Source organism: Hyaena hyaena, unplaced genomic scaffold (assembly GCF_003009895.1).
Source record: "Hyaena hyaena isolate Hyena2069 unplaced genomic scaffold, ASM300989v1 scaffold_15, whole genome shotgun sequence".
Classification (NCBI taxonomy): Eukaryota; Metazoa; Chordata; class Mammalia; order Carnivora; family Hyaenidae; genus Hyaena; species Hyaena hyaena.
The window spans coordinates 4,309,989-4,329,612 of NW_024080647.1; the positions used below are offsets into that span (position 1 = coordinate 4,309,989).

A 19,624-nucleotide genomic window follows, 5' to 3' on the forward strand; every position below is an offset into this window, starting at 1 on the left:
GGCTGTGACTGCGACCTAGAGAAAGGGCAGAGCAGGGAATTGAACCGGGCAGGCTTCCCGGAGGAGGAGGCGGGGCCAGCTTGGTAGAACAAAGGAAGCAGTGGATTTTCTTGCAGGTGGGAAGAGATTGCACGGAGGTTCAGACTAGGCTGGAAACATCCTTCCCCTCTCTCCCCCAACCCCGAGCCCCTCTGTCTCCGGTCCTGGTCCTTCCCTGCAGGGTCTGGGGGCGCTCCGAGCCGTGACAGCGCTTTGCCTTCTAGGCGGAGCCCTACCGTGGGATGCGCGACCGGCCAGCGCTCCCTCCCAGCGTAGGGAGCTGGGAGAGTGTGCCCTGCGGGGGGCTCCCGCAGCCCTTACAAGGAGTGTGGCGGCTCTCGGGGCGGCCCCGCCCACCAGCCTCCGCGGGCTCCTCCTCCCGCCCGACTGGGCGGGGTCGCGGGAACTCCGCCGGCTCCGCTCTCGACGCCCGGCCCGGCGCGCGGACGTCGATGGGCCCGAGTCCGCGAGTGTGAAAGGAGTCCGCGAGTGTGAAAGGAGCCCGCGACTCGCTCCCCAGGGCCCCAACAGGCGGGCACGTGGCTCGGGGCCCTTCGGCAGAGGACTCGTGTCCTCAGTAGCGTCGCCATGTCCTCGGTATTCGGGAAACCCCGCGTGGGCAGCGGGTCGCAGAGCGCGCCCCTCGAGGTCAACCTGGCCATCCTGGGACGCCGCGGGGCGGGCAAGTCCGGTGAGTTGGGTGGCGGGACAGAAGAGGTGTTGGGACCGGACAGACGGGGAGCGGGTGTGGACGCTGTGGACTTGCTTGCAGGCACTCTCCCACTAGCTTTGGGGCTTTCTGCACCCAGGTAGGTTGAGTGAGACGCAGTGATTTTCTTCTTTGCCTCAGTTTCTCTGTTGCTTGGTTCTCTCTCTACTTGGTTCTCAGCTCCTCCATCTCTCATCTGCCTTCTGTTCTTTGCCTGTCTTTCCCTCTGTGTCTCAAACACCAGTTGTCTCTCCTCTCTGCCTGTATCTGTGTCTCGAGGTCCTCAGCTGATCTCTCCCTTGCTGTTCACCGCTTTCCATCTCCTCTCCCTGGGCCTAGCAGTCGGCCCTGGTGACTAGCACCGCAGAGACATGTTAGGCATGTTAGGCGCCGACCTCCAGCCCAGGCCCCTAGGATCTTAGTTACAGTCTTGCTATTCCTCAGTTTAGGCCGGGGTGAAGGGAGGTGGTAGAGGTCACTGGCTACTAGGATTTTCCAGGGAAGGGCCACCCCAATTCCATGGGATTCTGGAACAAAGTGTGCATTTTTATCAAACATATTTTTCAAGTTAGACCCCTCTCTTGACTTTCTGGAAACTCATTGGACTACCATCCCAGGTTGTCTGGGACTTGTTCTTGAGGAACCAAGATTTTGGGTTGCCCCTGAGATTATTTCTGCCAACACTGAACTCTGGCTTAACCAGTCCCGGCAGCTCTAACCCAGAGGAAGCCCAGGTGGGTGGGGGTGAGGGTGTCAGCATAGGCAGAGACCCAGAAAAAGGTTTCACTCCTCCGTCCTGCTACTCACAGTCCCGGGGCTGTTTTCCAGTTACAGCCATTAGTGAGTGGCCAACATGGGCTCACTTAGCTCTCAGTTTCCTTCCCCAGAGTGTTCTTTGAGACTCAATGGTATCCTACTCTCCACTTTGGAAACCAGCCCCCTGACTCAGAGAGGGGACTCTGAATCATATTTCCCTACAGGAAAGATTTGCCCTTTTCCCTTTGAAAATCAAATTGTGTCTGTAGCTCTGTCACTGGTACAGTTTAGCCTGTGACTACATGAATGAAGGAATTTGAATTTTAAAGTATGTATTCCCTAGGTATTAGTTTGCAAAATGACACTGTAAGGAATCTTGGGAAAGAATTTTAAGGATTTTCTTTAAAATATCACATTACTTTTTAAGAGTCCAGCATAATAGTTGGCTGGCCCTGGAGCTTTATGTCACTAAATTCTGAACAAAATCAAAGTGCTGTTAATGAATTCAGCCTGGGGAGAATTTCATTTTAGGTTTTCCATTCTTTGGGACACCCATGATGAGTGTGGAGGCCCTAGATGGAGCCAAGACTTGAGACATAGGGGACCAAGGACTAGAATGTGTTTATTTGAGACGTGGGTGTTCATACTCCCCCCGAGGATCACAGACTGATCAACTCAGCTCTTAGTCTTTGGTTTATAGTCAAAACTAGAATAAATGGCACACACTTCAGAATTGTCACGACATGACCAGGGTGGAGGATGTGTCCCTTCAGTTTGGGTCTTACCAGACTGACCCTTAGGTAACTGGTTGAGTGGGTCCTGGACCCCTCAGCTTGAGTCTTTAAAAACACTCCTTAGGCTTGCATCTCATGGTTTTTCTTGCCATAAAAAAAAAAAAAAAATGCCAGGATGCAACTGGGAGGACATAGTTCCCTATATTTCTGGTTTATTCTGAGCTTCCCGAACCAACTCCCCAGTTCTCAGACCCATTCCCCCAGAGAGCTGAGCTTAGTGTCAGCCAGGAGTCACAGAGACTAGATAAGGCCTTCCTAAAATGAGAGGGACAACCTCTAGGGCCCGTAGCCAGACACAGCAGGGGATGACTGAGCCAGCTTCTTTTTGTTTCCTGCAGCTCTGACCGTGAAGTTTCTGACCAGGAGGTTTATCAGCGAATATGACCCCAACTTGGGTAAGGAACCACTCCTCCCCATCCTTCCACTGCCCCACTTGGAACCCCCTCCATCCAGTGCACACGCCTGCACTGCGGTGGGCCCAGGCCTGACCAGGATGCAACATCTGGGGGCAGAGGGGAGGAGCCACCAGGATGACTCAGCCCATGGGACCAAATGTTCTATGTGCCAGAAATACATCCTTTCACAGCCCACCCCAGACAATTTGGGGGGTTGGCTTAATTAAGAAAACTGAGTTAAGCTGATTTGCCCTAAATTATGAGACTTAAAAAAAAAATCAAACATAGCAGAACATCTACAACCATTAAGTGTTATTTTTCAAGATGGTTACTCAGTATACTTTTCCGGAAAAGCTGGACAAAACACTTGAGAAATTATCTAGTGATGCTGCTTGCTGACCCATTTTTGAACCACACAAGAAAACTCATCTTGTTTTGTAGCTGTATCATGGCATATTAGAGGAAAGGATGCTCTGGTATCAGTCAGAGCTAAGTTTGAACCCTAGCTCTGCCATTTACTGGCCGTGCAACCTTGAGGCAGTCACCTAATCTCTCTGAGCTTCTGTTTCCTCATCTACAAAATGGGCATAAAGATGCCTATCTCATAAAATTACTGTAAGCATTAAAGAAATGACACATATAAAAGATCTAGCCTAGTATTTGACCCACAGTAGACACAATGCATATTCATTTGCCTGCCCTTTTCCTTAACATTTACATTTGTAACATTTGTTTATTGTAAACTGTTCACTGAGAAAAGTGATGTATCTGGATACTTTTAGCCTTTTGAAAATGGGAGGGGTTGCAGTCTTGATTGTTTTTCATTCATTCCGCTCATAAGAATGAAATGAAGCATTTGTGGGAACCTCGAGGGCCCTCCGGGGAATCACGGTGCTGTGGGGAGGGGGAATCACGGTGCTGGGGGTGGGGGGGGAATCACCGTGCTGTGGGGCACAGACTGGAAACCACAGCACAGCAGCGCCTACAGAGGCCTCTGAAGGAGTGCACTGTAACACCTGAAGGAAAGAGCCCCTTAACCCCTTGGTGCCCTCAGTTCATGCTGGAATATTGAATCCCAGTGTTGGAGCAGGAAGGGACCTCAGAGCTTTTTAGTCTATTAGTTTCTAGAATTTTTTTCCCTAAGTAGCAGAATCACTTCTTCCAAGGCCATCTTAAATAGAACCATCAGGATGTCAAACAGAGAAAGCAGAAGGGATCCCCTGGTTAAGTCAAGAGTACAAGGCAGGCGACTCACTGACAGTCCCTAAGGGATTTGTTTTCTCAAAGCTCGGTTTGACCACCTGCACTATGACACAGCCCCTTGGTGGAACAATAGAGGAATTTGACCCAAGAGGCTTCTGGGCCAAGGTTACATAGCAGGTCTGAGGGGAGCCCCCCCCGCCCCGCCTTTTTTAGTGTTTATTTATTTTGAGAGGGAGAGAGAGAGTGAGCAGAGGAGGAGCAGAGAGAGAAGGAGAGAGAGAATCCCAAGCAGGCTCCATGCTGTCAGCACAAAGTTGGACGCAGAGCTTGAACTCACAAACCCTGAGATCATGACTTGAGCCGAAATCAAGAATAGGAGGCTTAACCAACTGAGCCACCCAGGCGCCCCCTGAGGAGAGCCTTCTTTTTTAAATTAAAAAAAATTTTATTAATGTTAATTTTGAGAGAGACACATACACACAGAGTGTGAGCAGGGGAAGGACAGAGAGAGATGGAGACACAGACCCCAAAGTAGGCTCCAGGCTCTGAGCTGTCAGCACAGAGCCCAACGCGGGGCTCGAACCCACCAGCTGTGAGATCATGACTTGAGCTTAAGTTGGACACTCAATCGACTGAGCCACCCCAGGCGCACCCGAAGAGAGCCTTCTTAATTAGCAGAGGTCAATGCCCACAGGGGTGGGACACAGGATGTAATTGTGTGCTGGCCATGGGAGCATTAAGAGAGGCCAGAAGATGAAATCAGATGGGGGATTTGAAGACAGGGAGGAGGTGGGAAGGAAAGGCATACAAGCAGGGGTATGGGAAAATGAGGATTTCCAAGGGTGGTTCCTCAAAAGACAGATTCTGCCTAGCTCAGATACTGCATGGGGAATACTTAGACTAAAAAACATTAGCTGTTTATCTGAAATACAAATTTAATTGGTAGTCCTGTATTTTATCTGGCAACTAGCCTCCAGTTTCTTCCTCCCAGACCCCCATCCATACCTTTCCCGCAGGGTCCCGCCAGGCCTAGTACAGTGGTGGTTTGGGCTTCCTGATTGAGTAATTTTGGAGTTCTGACCTGATAGTGTTAGAATGTGTGGTCACACTGTCTGGAGGAGGGGTGGGCAGCCCTCCACAGTGGTCAGTCACCCCAGCTTTAGGTCTCTCACCCCAGCCTGAGAGCCTGTCAGCTGGAGAGATGACCAGATGCTCCCCGTCAGCCATTCTGGGAGGCCGGTACCACTCCTCCTTGGGATTCTGCCCCAGCATCTGAACATTCCAGCCACTTCCCATGGCTGGCTGCAGCAACTGTGGGGACTCTGGAACCAGAGCCTTGCTTTCTGTAGAGAAAGACCAAGAAGACTAAGGGGAGTGTTAGCCATTGGGACATGTAAAACAACTCTCGGTCATTTTCAGTGGTCTTCCTTGAACCCAAAGTGAGCTTCTTGAGCATGAAGACCTGTGTTATTCATTCCCATTTCTAGCATGGAGTGCAATTCTAGGCATGACATAGATACTCTTAAACATGAGGTTGAATTTTGCTTTTAGGATTAGCTTTTAAAGAAGAGCTCCAACTATTCCATTTTACAGGTAAAGAAACTAAGCCAGAGAAGGCTCAGTGACTTCCCTATGGAGAAGCTCAGGTACAAAGAAAGATGAATACCAGTCCAGTGGCTCTCCACTAAGGACAACCTTATGCTCTAGAGGGCCTAGAATCAGAGGTCTGTGTGGCACTGGGTTCTGTGAGCCTCAGTTTCCCCATCTGGAAGATGGGACCAATAGCGTGTGCTCTGTCTGCATAAGGGTTGTGGCTGGGAATGTCTGCATAAGGGTTGCGCATGGGTGGCTCAGTCGGCTAAGCGTCCAACTTCGGCTCAGGTCATGATCTCACAGTCCATGAGTTCGAGCCCCACATCGGTCTCTGTGCTGCCAGCTCAGAGCCTGAAGCCTGCTTCCGATTCTGTGTCTCCTCTCTCTCCCTGCCCTTTCCCGGTTCATGCTCAGTCTCCCTTTGTTTCAAAAATAAATAAAAACACTAATTTCTTTTTAAAGGCTTTTGGCTGGGATTGCTGGTAGGAGCTGAGAGAATCAGTGCCTGTGGAAAGGCTGTGCCTGTGCTGAGTGCTCCAGGAAGGGGGAGGGTCCCCAGGAGGGCATTCTCTCAAGGACGAGCTGGGGAGCACCTTGCCAGGCTTTCCCAGGGCAGAATGACAGCTTCTCACCTCTCTTGCCCTCATCCTGCTCCAGCAAAGATACAGGCACCATTTCTGAGGCATCGGTCCTACACGCACTCTGACCAGAGCTCCTTTGGCACCTTTAAAAAGATTATTATTGGTGTAAATGAGGGGAAAATAGTTTGGGAAAAGAACCTTCTCTCAGCATGAAAGTTCTCAGAGTGGTTATTTAGAACTAGGAGTTATGAAGCCCATGTGGTTAAGGACCCCAGAATGCCCTGGAGAGCAGGACGTGGTGATAGGAAGACAGGACATTACTGTGACTTGGAAAGGACCACCCTACCTTACCTGCCATGGGAGAAGAAGCCAGATACGATGACCTCTGAGGCTTCTCCTAGCTCACCCATACATGTTCCTCATCCTCAGCTGGCCTGGGAGCTTCTGCTCTTCCCCTGTAGTCTCCCCAGATGGAGTTGGAGGATCAGCTGGTCCCCTGAGCAGAGGGTGAGGGGGACTTCATGGGGAAGCAGTGCAGTCTAGAAGACCTGAGTTCACTTTCCCCCTGAGGGTGTGCTGTGTGGCAGTGGGCAAGTTCCCTCCTCTTCTGGGCTTCATCTCTCTCTAGTGGTGCTAACAGTAACCTTGAAAGGCTGTTGTGCTGTGAGGAACCACAGGACACCAACACTAAGATTTTTCCCTGGGCCTGGTGGGACACAGTGCCTGTTTGGGGATGGGGTGGGGGCTGCGGTGCAACTCAAAGGGGTGCATCAGACAACTTTGGCAGGAAAATAAAGAAAAATCTGAACAAGATTTAGGCATCTAGGGGCATCTCTTCTTGTACCAAATATAGTTAAACATTTGGGGCATATTTTCCATTAGGTTTTTTTTTTTTTTTCACTTTGAATAAGAGTAGCTATTTATCCAAGTCCCCAAACAGTCTGGGGATGGGAGCTGTCTGTGATTTCTGCTGGCTGCTAGTGGACCTGGCGTGTGTCCAGGCCTGGCTTGACTGCCAGTGGCCCTTAGAGAAAAGTGGTGGTGAATTCAGTCAGGGTTGGAGAGGTGGAAGAAAGCAGAGAGGGCCTCAGTTCTGCCCGGGGGTCTTCTTGGGGGCACAGGGGCACCTAGGGAAACATGACGGCCAGGTGCACTCATACACATGCATGAGTGGCACAGGGGAAGGCTGGAGATAGGGAGAATGATGGCCAGTATGACAGTGAAGTCCTCTTTTCATGCCAGGCCATTTGTTGCTTTCTCAGGTTTGAGGGCATGAGATGTAAAAACAAAACAAAACAAAACAAAAAACCATGAAATCCAATTTAAGTTAGTAATTTAGTTCATAGTATGGTACCAATGTCAATTGCCTGGTTATGATCATTGTACTATGGTTATGTAAGGTGTTAACTTTGCGGAGAGCAGAGGGAAGGGCACACTGGAACTGTCTGTACTATTTTGCAATTTCCACACGAGTCTAAAATTATTTCCAAAGAAAAAGAAAAAAATACCACCTAGGAATGTGAACCTGCCCTGTGAGTTTTGGAGCACCACAGTCCCCTGTCCTTTACCAGGCATGTATGATGGGCCAGGGCCCATGCCTGGAGGCCCATCCAGTCCTCACACAGCCCTATGAGAATGCGGGGACAAGCATTTAACACAGTGCCTGGAACAGAGTAAAATCTGAAAAATTTTAGCCAATGTTATCATGTTATCCCCATTTTAAAGTGAGGAAACAGAACCTCAAAGAACTGCCTCAAAGCCTTAGCCAAGTCACATAGCTAAAAGGTAGCTGAAGTTGGGTTTGATTCCACATCTCCAACCTAAAACGTTCGACTATGCTATTATTCGTCCTCTGCTATTATTTCGATGAGGATTCTTTGTAAAACCTTCTTGGGACTTCTGAACAAGGTCTCTCTCTCTCTCTCTCTCTCTCTCTCTCTCTCACACACACACAAACACACACACACACACACACACTGTGTGTTTTTCTTTTCCTGTCTCTTCTACCAGTGAGTGCAGGAGGATTGTCCTTGGGGGTTTCCTGCGGCCCAGGTGCTGTGGTCAGAGGGGAGAGAGTGCAGAAGCTTGGGGTTTGGAGGAGAGAGGCTGGCAGTGTAGCTCCAGAGGCCTCTGCTGCTAAACAAACCTGTGGGCTACACACTTCATCCTGTAGGTGTGGTGGCTGGACCCAGAACACAATCCCATCTCCTGCGGCATGTTCTGTGAGTGACCTCTTATGCTCTGACCCCTGACAGGTAGAGCAGCCTCTGCTCGGTGGGAGGCTCTATCTGTGTTCTCCATTTGGATGCGAGCCAAGGCCTTCCCAGTTGTCCCAGCTCAGACAGCCAGAGAATAGATCCCCCAGGGTCTAGCCCAGGGAGGTGGGGACTCAGACCCAGTCTACCACTGAGCAGGCCACACTGCCTCTGACCTGGCTGACCATCTGTTGCAGAGGACACCTACAGCTCCGAGGAGACAGTGGACCACCAGCCTGTCCACCTGAGAGTCATGGATACTGCAGACCCGGTAACAGTACCCCCATTACCCATGGAGAGCTGAGAGTCTGTGCAGCCTCCTGGGGTGTCCTAGTCCCAGAATGGAGGCCTCAGATAGGAGTTTGTAAACTTTTTAAGCTCTAGTTTGCTGTGTGACCCTGAATGAGGCACTGACCTCTCCATTCCTGAATGTCTTCATTTGCCAAGTGAGAGGGGACGGGATGGGGCCTGGGGAGTCCTGATGGTTGCTGGCATAAGCTCGGAGATCCTCTATTCTGGGACTTGATGCTCATGTACACACAGAGACAGGTGCTTGCATGAGTTTACACAGAGGCCTTCCTTGGCCCAGGTCCCCTCAGTATACCATTCCCCCTATGTGCTTACCACCCCCTGCCAGGACTGGATACCAGTTATTCTCAGAAGCCAAGAGGCACCATCAACCTGACCCAAAACCAGCGGTGCCCAGGGACAGCCAGGTCTCTATAGCAGCCATGCCAGAGTCTTGGCTCTGTGCCTGAGGCCAAGGTCTCCAAGTCTATGACTGGGTGGTGGGAGTGAGACTCACAAGACAATGACTCCTTTCACACCAAGCCAAATCCACACTCAAGTGCCTCTTTGAAAAGGGCTCTGCTGGGAACAATATACAAAGACCCAGAGAGTAGGGAGGTGGGTGGGGCACCTCAGGTGAAGGCCTTTGCCCCCACCGAGGCTTCCCTCCTTCACCCCAGGACACCCCCAGGAACTGTGAGCGCTACCTGAACTGGGCCCACGCCTTCCTGGTGGTGTACAGCATGGACAGCCGCCAGAGTTTCGAGGACAGCGGCAGCTACCTGGAGCTGCTTGCTTTGCATGCCAAGGAGACACAGCGCAGCTCCCCTGCCCTCCTGCTGGGCAACAAGCTGGACATGGCCCAGTACAGGTGAGCACACGGACAGTTTGCCCTCCTCTGGAGCTTACTTTCTTCATTTGTAAAGGCTGGGTGTCATCGTTGGGGATTGTTTGGCTAATTTTGAATAATCCCCTCAAATTTAGATTAAAGGGTACAGTGCACATGGTCTTCCAGACAGGTAAGGGCAGGAAGGGAAAAGCTTCTGGTCCACATGGCGTTTGGACCCCAAAAGTTAGAAGAGACACCACTCCTTCCATCCTCACGGGGCTTCGTGGTCTCTCTCGGCCTCACCCTTCTTGCCTGTCTCTAGGACATTCCATCCTCACTCTCCAGAGCTGACTGGTTATTCAGTGCCCAATACCAGGTCTGAGAAGAAAGGCTGTGATTGGCTCCTGTAATCAGATGTCTGCTCTGGTCCAACCGGCTCTCTCCTCACCGGACCATGGTCTCAGGCTCACTCCCATAGTTGGCTGTGCTGAGGGCAGGTTCTCTTAGAATGAGTTGGACTTAAATCAGAGGTCACAGACTGGGCCAGAGGGCAGATTACCAGCAAATACGGCAGCATTTTGCTTGGCGAGCACAGAGTTTTAAAAGACCTAGAATTGGAATGCTTTGAGGAGGGGCATGCTCTCTCCAGCTGACCACAGGCCTTACCACTCCCCATAGCTTACCTCCACCCTCTCCTTGGATTTGAGCTGCTTGCCTGGCCCTTGAAAGCATGATGCTTCCACTTGATGAGTAATCCCACTGGCCTTCTCCCAACACTGACATTTGTCCTATGTGGCCAGCCCACCTTTGAAGTATGGCGTCTCCCACCCATTTTCCACCTGTCCCTCCCTGTGCATAGCCAGTCACCCTGCTTCCCCACACCTCAAAGGCCCATTGACTGGTATTAGCAGGGAGGGGACTTGGGTGCAGAACAAATCAGTGGGGAAGGGGGCGCAGTCTCATGAGGAGGGACCACTGTAGGAGCCTTCACTGGCCATCCAGCCCTCAGAGCAAGACAAATTTCATCTCAGGGAATGAAGGAAGTTGTGTGATCTTAAAACCAAAAGGTGATCTTTGAGGCATTAAAGAGCCCACAATGCCTGGAAGCGGGGGCAGCAGACTGAATTGTGGTAAATCGTCTTCACTATGAGAAAAAAAAAATCTTGACCACTGTTTTGGTCCTAATCTTTGCCAAAGGGATTGTCTAAAAATGTTTTGGGAGCAAATAACAAAGATTATGGGCCTCAAATGAAGCAGCTTCAATTCCCTAAGAAAAGTCATTAAAGTTACCTTCATTTCCTTCTTTGATCAAGTTCTGAGGTCAGTGGATTAGAATTTGATGAGCAGTAAAACTTATAGCTGAGCATTGGTGTGTCTCCCATGATTGTCTTACAGCCAAAAGGTAAGGCATGGATTAGAGCAGTGGTTCCCGAACCACTGATAAAATTGTCACCAGGCTGCAACAAAATAAGAGAGGATAATGTTCATACCTGGGTTGCCCATTCACAAACATGTATGCGTGCATGGGGTGCTAGTTTCTGAAAATTCACAATTCAAGCCCCCAGAGTGACAAATCTGTAGATTTGAGCTCATCATAAAAGCAAATAATACCAAGTATTCCTTCAAAAGGGTTTCTTAGGAAGCAGTGAGTTTACAGACAGGACACCAGCCATGGATGGCGAGTCTAGTTGCTCTGCTCCTGGCCCTTTTTGTCCCAGTTACTCTCTGTCTGATACTTCCCTGGGCAATTAGCCCACCCCCACCCCCTGCCCCTGCCCCTTCCAGTTTAACCTTGGCTCAGAAACCTCTTCCCACCAGTACCTACCTGTCTCATGGGCTATGCCACTGTCCTCGAGAATAGCAGATGAGGCAATCAGCAGTACAGGGTGGTCACCAAGATTTAGCCAATGGAATCTTGGCCTCAAGACCTCAGGTCCCCCTCACCCCTTCCTCCTTCAGGACATCTGACCTACACAAGAGCCAGTCTTTTCCCTCTCACCTTGAGTCCCGTGGCTTTCAGGTCCGAAACTTCCAGGACCTCCCCAGTTAAATATTCAATCTCACGGTCACAAAAAAGGGGAATAGGACAAAGCTGACGATGGATGTTGTTCCCTCCTTTTCTCCCTCCTTGTCATGAAATGCCACCCTTGCCCTCTCTTGCCTCTCCTCTGGACAGGCAGGCAAAACTTCCCACCTGGGAGAGCTCTGCCGATCACAGCCATCCTGAGTTACCTCGCCCACCCTGCCTCTGTGGGTCACACCCTTCCATCCAAACCACTGCCTTTCTCTAGAGCCCATCCCACAGACACGGGCTGAGGGTGGCTGTTTCCTGACCAAGGACCCATGCTGGCACAGAGAGAGGCAGGGCTGGGAATGACCGTCTTCCTTGGTCCACAGACAGGGTCTAGCCAGTAAGCTTCTGCCTTGCCCACAGCTTTGTTCCTAAATTCTGGCTTTAGTGTGGTCAGCCACCATTTATTGAGCACTGACTCTGTGCTATGTACTACACTAGGCACAAAATACAAATGGTCTTTCTTAATTCTTTTAACAACCCTGAGAGGTAGAGGTCACTAACCCAGTGTACTGATGAGATGACTCCAGCTCACTGAGCCAGCGAGTGGGGAGCTAAGCACAGGCCCAGGCCTGCCCCAGTTGGATGCACGCTCCTGACCCTGCCTCACCCTGCTTCCCCACCAGGCAGGTCACCAAGGCAGAGGGCGCAGCCTTGGCGGGCAAGTTCGGGTGCCTGTTTTTTGAGGTCTCTGCCTGCCTAGACTTTGAGCATGTGCAGCATGTCTTCCACGAGGCCGTGCGGGAGGCACGGCGGGAACTGGAGAAGAATTCCCTGCCCCGGCCCCTCTTCATCTCCGAGGAGAGGGCCCTGCCCCACCAGGCCCCGCTCACTGCCCGGCATGGGCTGGCCAGCTGTACCTTCAACACACTTTCCACCGTCAGTCTGAAGGAGATGCCTGCCGTGGCCCAGGCCAAGCTGGTCACTGTGAAGTCATCCCGAGCCCAGAGCAAGCGCAAGGCACCCACCCTGACCCTGTTGAAGGGCTTCAAGATCTTCTGAGGGCACCCCTAAAGATCCCAGACCTAGTGGCTGGGCAGGGCTGCAGGACTGGGGCTGGCTTCTCGCCACCGGCTTTCCCTCCGATGGAACAGTAGCCCTCACCCTCTGGCGGACGGTTGATCCTTCTTCCAGCACTGGGTAATGTCCCTGACACCCAGTTTACTGTGTGAACTGGTGGGACAGGCTGGAATGCTGCTCTTAGTCCCTCCAGGCCTTGGTTTCCATGGTAACTACTGCGCTCCTAGACCCTGAAGGGAAGTAGCCACTGAGAGGACGCGGAGACCTGGGGTCAGGCCAAAGTGGAAGGAAATTGCCGTGTCCATCATGGTGCCATCACCCCTTCTTGCTCCAGCTACAGCCAGGCCAGCTGTGGCCCCTGATGGACAGCTCTGAATGGATGGTCAGCACCAAGAAGGCCCTGCATACAAGTAGGCCTGAGAACATTCTGCAGGAGCAGCCTTGAAGTCCTAGCACACCACCTAGTGGACAGGAAGGGTAGAGCGGCGACAGGTTTTTTGGGGGACAGAACCTGGCCCTCCTGTTGTCTTCTGACTTCACAGAAGGCCCAGGCAACAAACAGTTTACCCAAGTAAAATCTAGTTTATATAATCCTATGGGACATCCTGTGAGAAGCAAACTTCTCAGGAAGGGCTGTTTCCAGTACTCTGCCTCTCAGTGAGGATAGAAGGCTGGGGGCTCTGGGTTGCCCAGGGTAGTGAGCATCCAGTGTTTTAGTCGCCAGGAAGCAGGGCCCCCTTGTTTTCTCATCCAGGATCCAGAGAGCCTGTAACTGGCAGTGTCAGACATCCAGTGGGCACTGTCCCAGGCTTGTAGGCAGAAACACAGTAGAGCAGTTTTAGTCTGGTCCAACAGGACCCAGTACCTTTGGCAAAGGGCCTGAATGTTCAAAGTTCACTTTTGAAAGATAGAACCTAAAGCATTTTTGGTTTATGAAGGAATTTTTGTGTAAATTATTTGGGGTTGCCACCACAGCTTATACTGTAACACCATGGCTCAGATGCAGGATCAGGACAGGTTTCTTGGGATTCCATTGTTAGCACAGGGGGCCTCTATAGTTTTCTAACTCTGTTTACCTCAGGACTTCTGGCCCAAAGGAAGTCTCTCATGGACCCTCAGATAAGCAGGTAAAGGAAATGGCTCTGGTAGGAGGAAGGGGTGGGAAGGGGATTCTGAGCCCAGAATCCTGCTCTTGGCGATTCCAGGAGCTTGGATTAAGAACAACAGCTCTAGGGGCACCTGGGTGACATAGTCAGTTAAGCATCTGCTTTTGGCTCAGGTCATGATCTCATGGTTTGTGAGTTTGAGCCCCGCATTGGGCTCTGTGCTAACAGCTCTGCCTGGAGCCTGCTTCAGATTCTGTGTCTCCCTCTCTCTGCTCCTCCCCCACTTGTGCTCTGTCTCTCTCTCAAAAAGAATTTATATATTAAACAAAAAGAGCAACAGGGGCGCCCGGGTGGCTTAGTCGGTTAAATGTCCGACTTCAGCTCAGGTCATGATCTCACGGTTCGTGGATTCGAGCCCCACATCAGACTCTGCTGACGGCTCAGAGCCTGGAGCCTGCTTCTGATTCTGTGTCTCCCTCTTTCTCTGCCCCATCCCTGCTCACACTGTCTTTGTCTCTCTCAAAAATAAATAAACATTAAAAAAATTAAAAAAAAAAAAAAGAGCAACAACTCTAACCCAGCCTTAAGCCCCATTATGTGGATGGAGAGGCTGAGGTCAGAAAGAAGCTGTGAACTCCTCAAGACCAAGTGAGGAGTCGTAGCCCAGCTTCCTGACCCACTGGCTGGCTATGGATTTCACGATTTTGTTCCATGCTGCTTGTGTTGAACCACCTCCATTTGAACAAATTCTGCATTTCCAAATGCCTACTTCAGAAGCATTTTAATAAAAAGGGAGGGTTTTTTTTTTTATATAACAGAATATTAACTTGATTGCAGTTCATTCACTTTATCTGCTGACAACATGGGGCAGTGCTCTGGACCCCTACTAGCTCTCCGATTCTTGTGGGTCTGGAAGGAGAACCCATGGCATCTCTCTTTCTTTTAACTCAATTTCCACCTGGGCTGAATTTTGCTTTTCTGAGAGCAAAGTCTCTCTTAGCATGTTCACGTTGTTGTCCTCTCTGGCTCCGGCCTCAGCCAAGTCTTGGAGTTCTGTAGTTTGTATTTCCGGTTTGTTTTTCCTCAGTATCTTTTGATTTCTGAGAGGAGAGAAAACACTGTTGAATTAGGGTTCCTTGAGCTGGGGTACTGAGTGGCTGGGGCAAGATTAGGTCTCCCAAGTGGGTTAGCAGGGTGGAGGGGAAAATCCAGTGGGCAGCCAGTCTGGGAACTGTTGGGGGAGAAAACCAAGATAGTGTGACTTTCTTTTGGCAGAGAAACAGTTTATACTCACCAGTGCATTGTCTCCCCAGATCCTCACTGCCACCATGAGCTCAACTATTATTGCTACACAGTCCCCTTCAAGGTGAAATGTGGCTCAAAAAGGTCAAAGAAGCACATACCTTGGACCTGCATTTAAGTCTTCTGACTCTAGGTTCTGTGTTTTCTCCAACCCACACATTCTCTGTCCCAGGACTGCATCCTACTTAGTGCAGGTCTTGTTACCCCACACCCCATCCCCACCCTCATCCCATCCCATCCCCAGACAAACTACTTCAGGAAAATTCTTAACTGGTATTCCTGCTTCTAGGTTCTTGCTTTTCCAGACCAGCCCCCACACACCAGTCATGTTTCTAAAACCACAGGGTGCACACTTTAATGGCTCCTGACTGCCCATGTCCTTAACCTGGCATTCAAGATCCAGCCTTCCTTCCAGTAACTCCCCTAAATGTCATCTCCCCGAAGGTGGTTTTACTCAAGGTACCCCTAGACGTCCTGGCCATAGTAGAGAGACCGAGCTGTGGTGAGAGCTGACTGCCCACAGAATCTGCTTGGGCCACAGGCGGTGCAGCTCACTGTCTGCTGTTCCCCTGGATGGCCACTTTGCTCCTGAGTTGACCTTGCTGAGGGCAATGTCTCCTGACAGGATAAGGCAAGAAAGACAAGGCCACCTTTTTAGAAGCTACACCCCTTCAGTTCCTCTTAGGTTCTGCATCCAGACTAACCTTTCATGTCCCTATTCAAAGCTGTTCTCTGGCTCCCCAGTGCCCATGAGCTAGAACCTGAATTTCTTGGGTTGGCCCCCAGGACCCATACATTCTGGGCTCTGCCCCCCTCTTGTCCTCCCTCCACCCCCATCCCACTTCACATTCCAAAGCCACATGGCTGGGCCCTCCTCCTCCAGTACCTTAAGCTTGACGTCTGCCGTCCCTCAGTCTGGAAGGCTTCCTCAGCCCACCCTCCCTCTATCTCTTTGCGCTGAAGGCCCCAGATCCCAGCACTGCGCTCCCACTGCACCCTATATGTCCCACACTGAGCATCTGTCACTCTCAATTACACTTGTCCCCCAGCCAAACTGTAAATTCTATAAGGCAGGGACTGAATCCTTGCCTGTGACTGTGGCTCCCACTCACAGAACAGAGCTTGGCACAGAGCAGGGGCTCAGCTCTTACCTGCGGAATGACCAGTGAATGAGGCCACGATAGTTCATATGGACAAGTTCTCAATGTGAACAAAGGGCACTTGGCTTGTTTTTTTGTTTTTTGTTTTTTTTACTTTATAGCAGAAGTATGAAGAAAATTCATGCATGATATAAAATATAGCAAAGAAGGAAGAGCATACAAGTTAGGCCAACACCTCCTTGGATCCTCAATGACCTTATTCTGTACAATGGAAATAACTTGTGCCTGCCCTACCTTATAGGGCTGTCTTGAGGATCAAATGAGAGAATGTAAAGGTACTTTTTAAATTGTAAAACATGATATGGATATGAGGGAGGGATTCTCATTATTTTTGTTTGAAAGTTACTGATAGAGATGACTTGTGGGTATATAGTAATTGTTGAAAGAGAAATGAAGGAAGGAGGAAAGGAGGGAAGGAAGGAGGATAGATAAGTGAGCCAAGCATTTATTAAATCATTTCTAGAACCAGACACTGTGTCAGTCGCTTGGGGAAACGAGTCAGATGTGGCCTCTGTCCTCAGGGAGCTCTCAAAAGTCAGCCCTGGAAGTTTCTCATCCAGGGAATTTAGCAGAATTCCAGTGACTACCCCAGACCCTTTGTGTTAGAATCTCTCACTCACTTGTAGGAATGGCAGTGCTGGGATTTGAACCCAGGCCTATGTGACTCCAGAGCCAGAGATCCTGACCTATGATTGATGGCCAGGGACAGGGGCAGTAATCAGGGACAGTTGCTAACTTTTCAACAGCTCTGTGTTTTTAGTGGACCCCGAAAGCTGCATTTTGCTGTCCCAGAAGGTGGCTAGCCAAGTATGTGACCCCCTCCCTAGATTTCCCCACCCCGCAGAGACCACCCCCAGACCAGCTCCTCACCTGTTTGCCTGGATGCTCCTGCTCAGGAGGATGATGCTTATCACGACCACCACACCCACCAGGGCAAACATGGAATAATTCCAAGGAGACGCTAGGGAAGGACACACAGAACGGAGCCTTGAGGAGAGGCTGGGTGCCCCTCAGGCCCACCCACATTTGGGGCTTGGGCTCAGCCTCAGCCTCGGCTCACAGCACTAATCACGAACCCTGCTGTAGGCCAGGTGTTGTAGAGAGACCCCTCCCCTGCAGGGACTCAGTTGTTGGGGAGAGAGATTGGGAGGCACGATTTCTGCTTTACAGGAGCCCTAATCTAATGAGGGACAGCACTGCAGTTGGATAGTAGTGTGGAAAGGGGGGTGTGGGTGGAAATAAATTTCACACTCTTCAGAGTTGTGCCAGAGGGCTGTGCAAGGAGAGGAAGGAGAAGAGGCTGGGGGTGGGAAGGAAGGGGTGGCAGTGAAACTTTGTTCCACAAGTGCCCAAAGAGAGTACCTGAGGTGGCTAATCTGAATTTGGATAATAAGGTCTGTCCACATGGTGCCAAAAGAAGGCAGGGTCCAGCCTCAAAGCTATTGCATTAGCTGTTCCTCCTTCCTGGAATGTTCTTCCCACACATAATCTGCGTGGCTAATCATTTCATGTCCTGCAAGCCTTTATGCAAATGGCAGCATCTTAGTGAGGCCTTCCTTGACCATAGTACCTACGCTTCTATTCCCTTGCTGTGCTTAGTTTTTCTCCTTAGTATCACCAACATACTATGCATTTTAGTTGTGTGTCCGGTTTATTTTCTCTTTCATTAGAATGTATGCTCCATGAGGGCAGAGATGTTTGTGCTTTATTCACTGCTGTAACCCCAGTGCTGAGAGCAGTGCCTGCTGCACAGAAGGAACTTAATAAATACTTGTGAGTGATCAAATATATGAGTGAATGAATGACCGCACCCTGAGAAGAGGAGGGTGCAGTTGGGCCAAATCCCTCTGGGAATTAAGACCCCTCAGCCTCAGTCCCCACCTTGGAGGACATGTGCAGCCTGCAGGAGGAGGCTGTGTCAGCCAGAGTCCACTCTATGTTGAGGAGCAGACCCCCACCCCCCACCAGTCCCCTACCACTTACCATCTTCTACCCGAAAAAACCAAAGCATTTCTTCTAGCAGTTCCTGAGGCACCACGGTGCTAGCTTGGATGACCCCGTCACTGTGGTCCATGCCCTTGCTCACAGTTGGAATACGTTTCTGACAATGAAATAGGCCCCTTTGCTCCGCAGCTGCCTGCCTGGCCTTCTAGGTTCCAGCCCTTGAGCAAAGCCCTGAAGACCCCTGGAAACACAGCAGAGAGCATGACTGGATATCCAACCCCAGTTTGACCTCCCATACTGCCCTAACCCCGCTCTCCTCTGCGCAAAGTCAAGGGACTCGGGGCAGGCAGAGTCTGGAGAGGCAGAACCCAAAGAAGTGGGAGACACTCAAATCTTTATTAAGACTCATCAGGTGTGGAGAGGAGCCCTGACCTGGGAGTGAGGAGGATTGAGTCACTGGCAGGCTGTGGGATCCTTGTAGGGAACATTTTTCATCGTTGCCTGCCCAGTATCCTCATCCAACTTCTGTAGCCCAACACACTAGGTCACCCTGGTTCCTTCGCAAATGGTCCCACTTCTCACCATTGATGCCATGTGATAGTCTGTCACAGGCTCTTGTCTCCCCGCAAAGCCTGGGCCAATCAGTCTCTCTCCTGGAGACCTGAGACCCAGAGCTGAGAATAGGAGAAGGTGCCAGAGCAAGGTAGTCGCCAGCTCCTGCTACAGAGAGCTGGGCTCTCCTCTTCCTCCACCACCATTCCTAGGCCTGTCCGTCAGTCCTCCACAAACTTCTGATAACCTTTTTTTAATTTTTTGGGCGTGTTATCAGAATTGTTTTTCTGTCATTTGCAACAGAAGAACCTGAACTTATGCTCCCTGGATAAATCCCTTCCGCAATTTGAGCCTGTTTCCATCCTACAAAACAAAGCATATTAAGCTAACTGTTCACCAAACCTCAGTAGTCTCAAAACAGTCACACAACTGCACATATTCTTGTACTACCTGTGCTATTACAACTCATATAAAAATTTCTACTCTCCAGATTAAAATGAAAAGAAATAGGAGCAATTAACTTTGACAATATATTTTGTTTAATCCAACAAATCCCAAATAGTATCATTTCAATGTAATCAATATAAAAACGGCTGAGATATTTTACATTTTTTGTACCAGGTCTTTGCAACTGAGTGTCAATTTTACACTGATTGCATTTCTCAGTTCTGACTAGCCCCATTTCAAGTGCTCAGTGGCCACATGAGGCTACTGGATGACACAGCACAGGTCTGTGTCCAGGCCAGGGTTGGGCTGTGGCAGGTGACTCTCCCAGCTGTTCTGGGCTCCTGACAGGAGGACCTCAGGCCATGGGAAGTGAGCCTTGAGCTCAGAGCCAAGGAAATGGCCCTTCATCTGGCTCTGCCTCTGGTTACTTTACCCAGGCACATCCCTGGGTCCTCTGAAGAACCAAAAAGGAAATAACAAAAATAGAGGCAGAAATCAATGATATCAAGGGGGAAAATTGACAAGATGAACGAAACCAAAAACCTGTTTTTAAAATATATATTAATAAATAAATCTCTGG

The 19,624-nt window shown here is 50.3% G+C and overlaps 2 protein-coding genes across 2 annotated transcripts; one reads left to right on the forward strand and one right to left on the reverse strand.

The window, feature by feature from the left end:
- Positions 1–615: 615 nt before the first annotated feature.
- Positions 616–13,654, forward strand: RASL12 (RAS like family 12). The gene is made up of 5 exons (XM_039220148.1): positions 616–730; positions 2,637–2,693; positions 8,523–8,596; positions 9,294–9,484; positions 12,140–13,654. Exons 1-5 carry the CDS (start codon positions 628–630, stop codon positions 12,513–12,515), a joined length of 801 nt encoding a protein of 266 aa, XP_039076079.1. The 5' UTR covers positions 616–627; the 3' UTR covers positions 12,516–13,654.
- Positions 13,655–14,209: 555 nt separating this feature from the next.
- Positions 14,210–18,175, reverse strand: SLC51B (solute carrier family 51 subunit beta). The gene is made up of 3 exons (XM_039220155.1): positions 18,085–18,175; positions 16,972–17,062; positions 14,210–14,721 (listed from the first exon to the last, which is right to left on the reverse strand). The coding sequence occupies exons 1-3, from the start codon at positions 18,173–18,175 to the stop codon at positions 14,526–14,528; spliced, it is 378 nt and encodes a 125-aa protein (XP_039076086.1). The 3' UTR covers positions 14,210–14,525.
- Between the last annotated feature and the right edge of the window lie 1,449 nt (positions 18,176–19,624).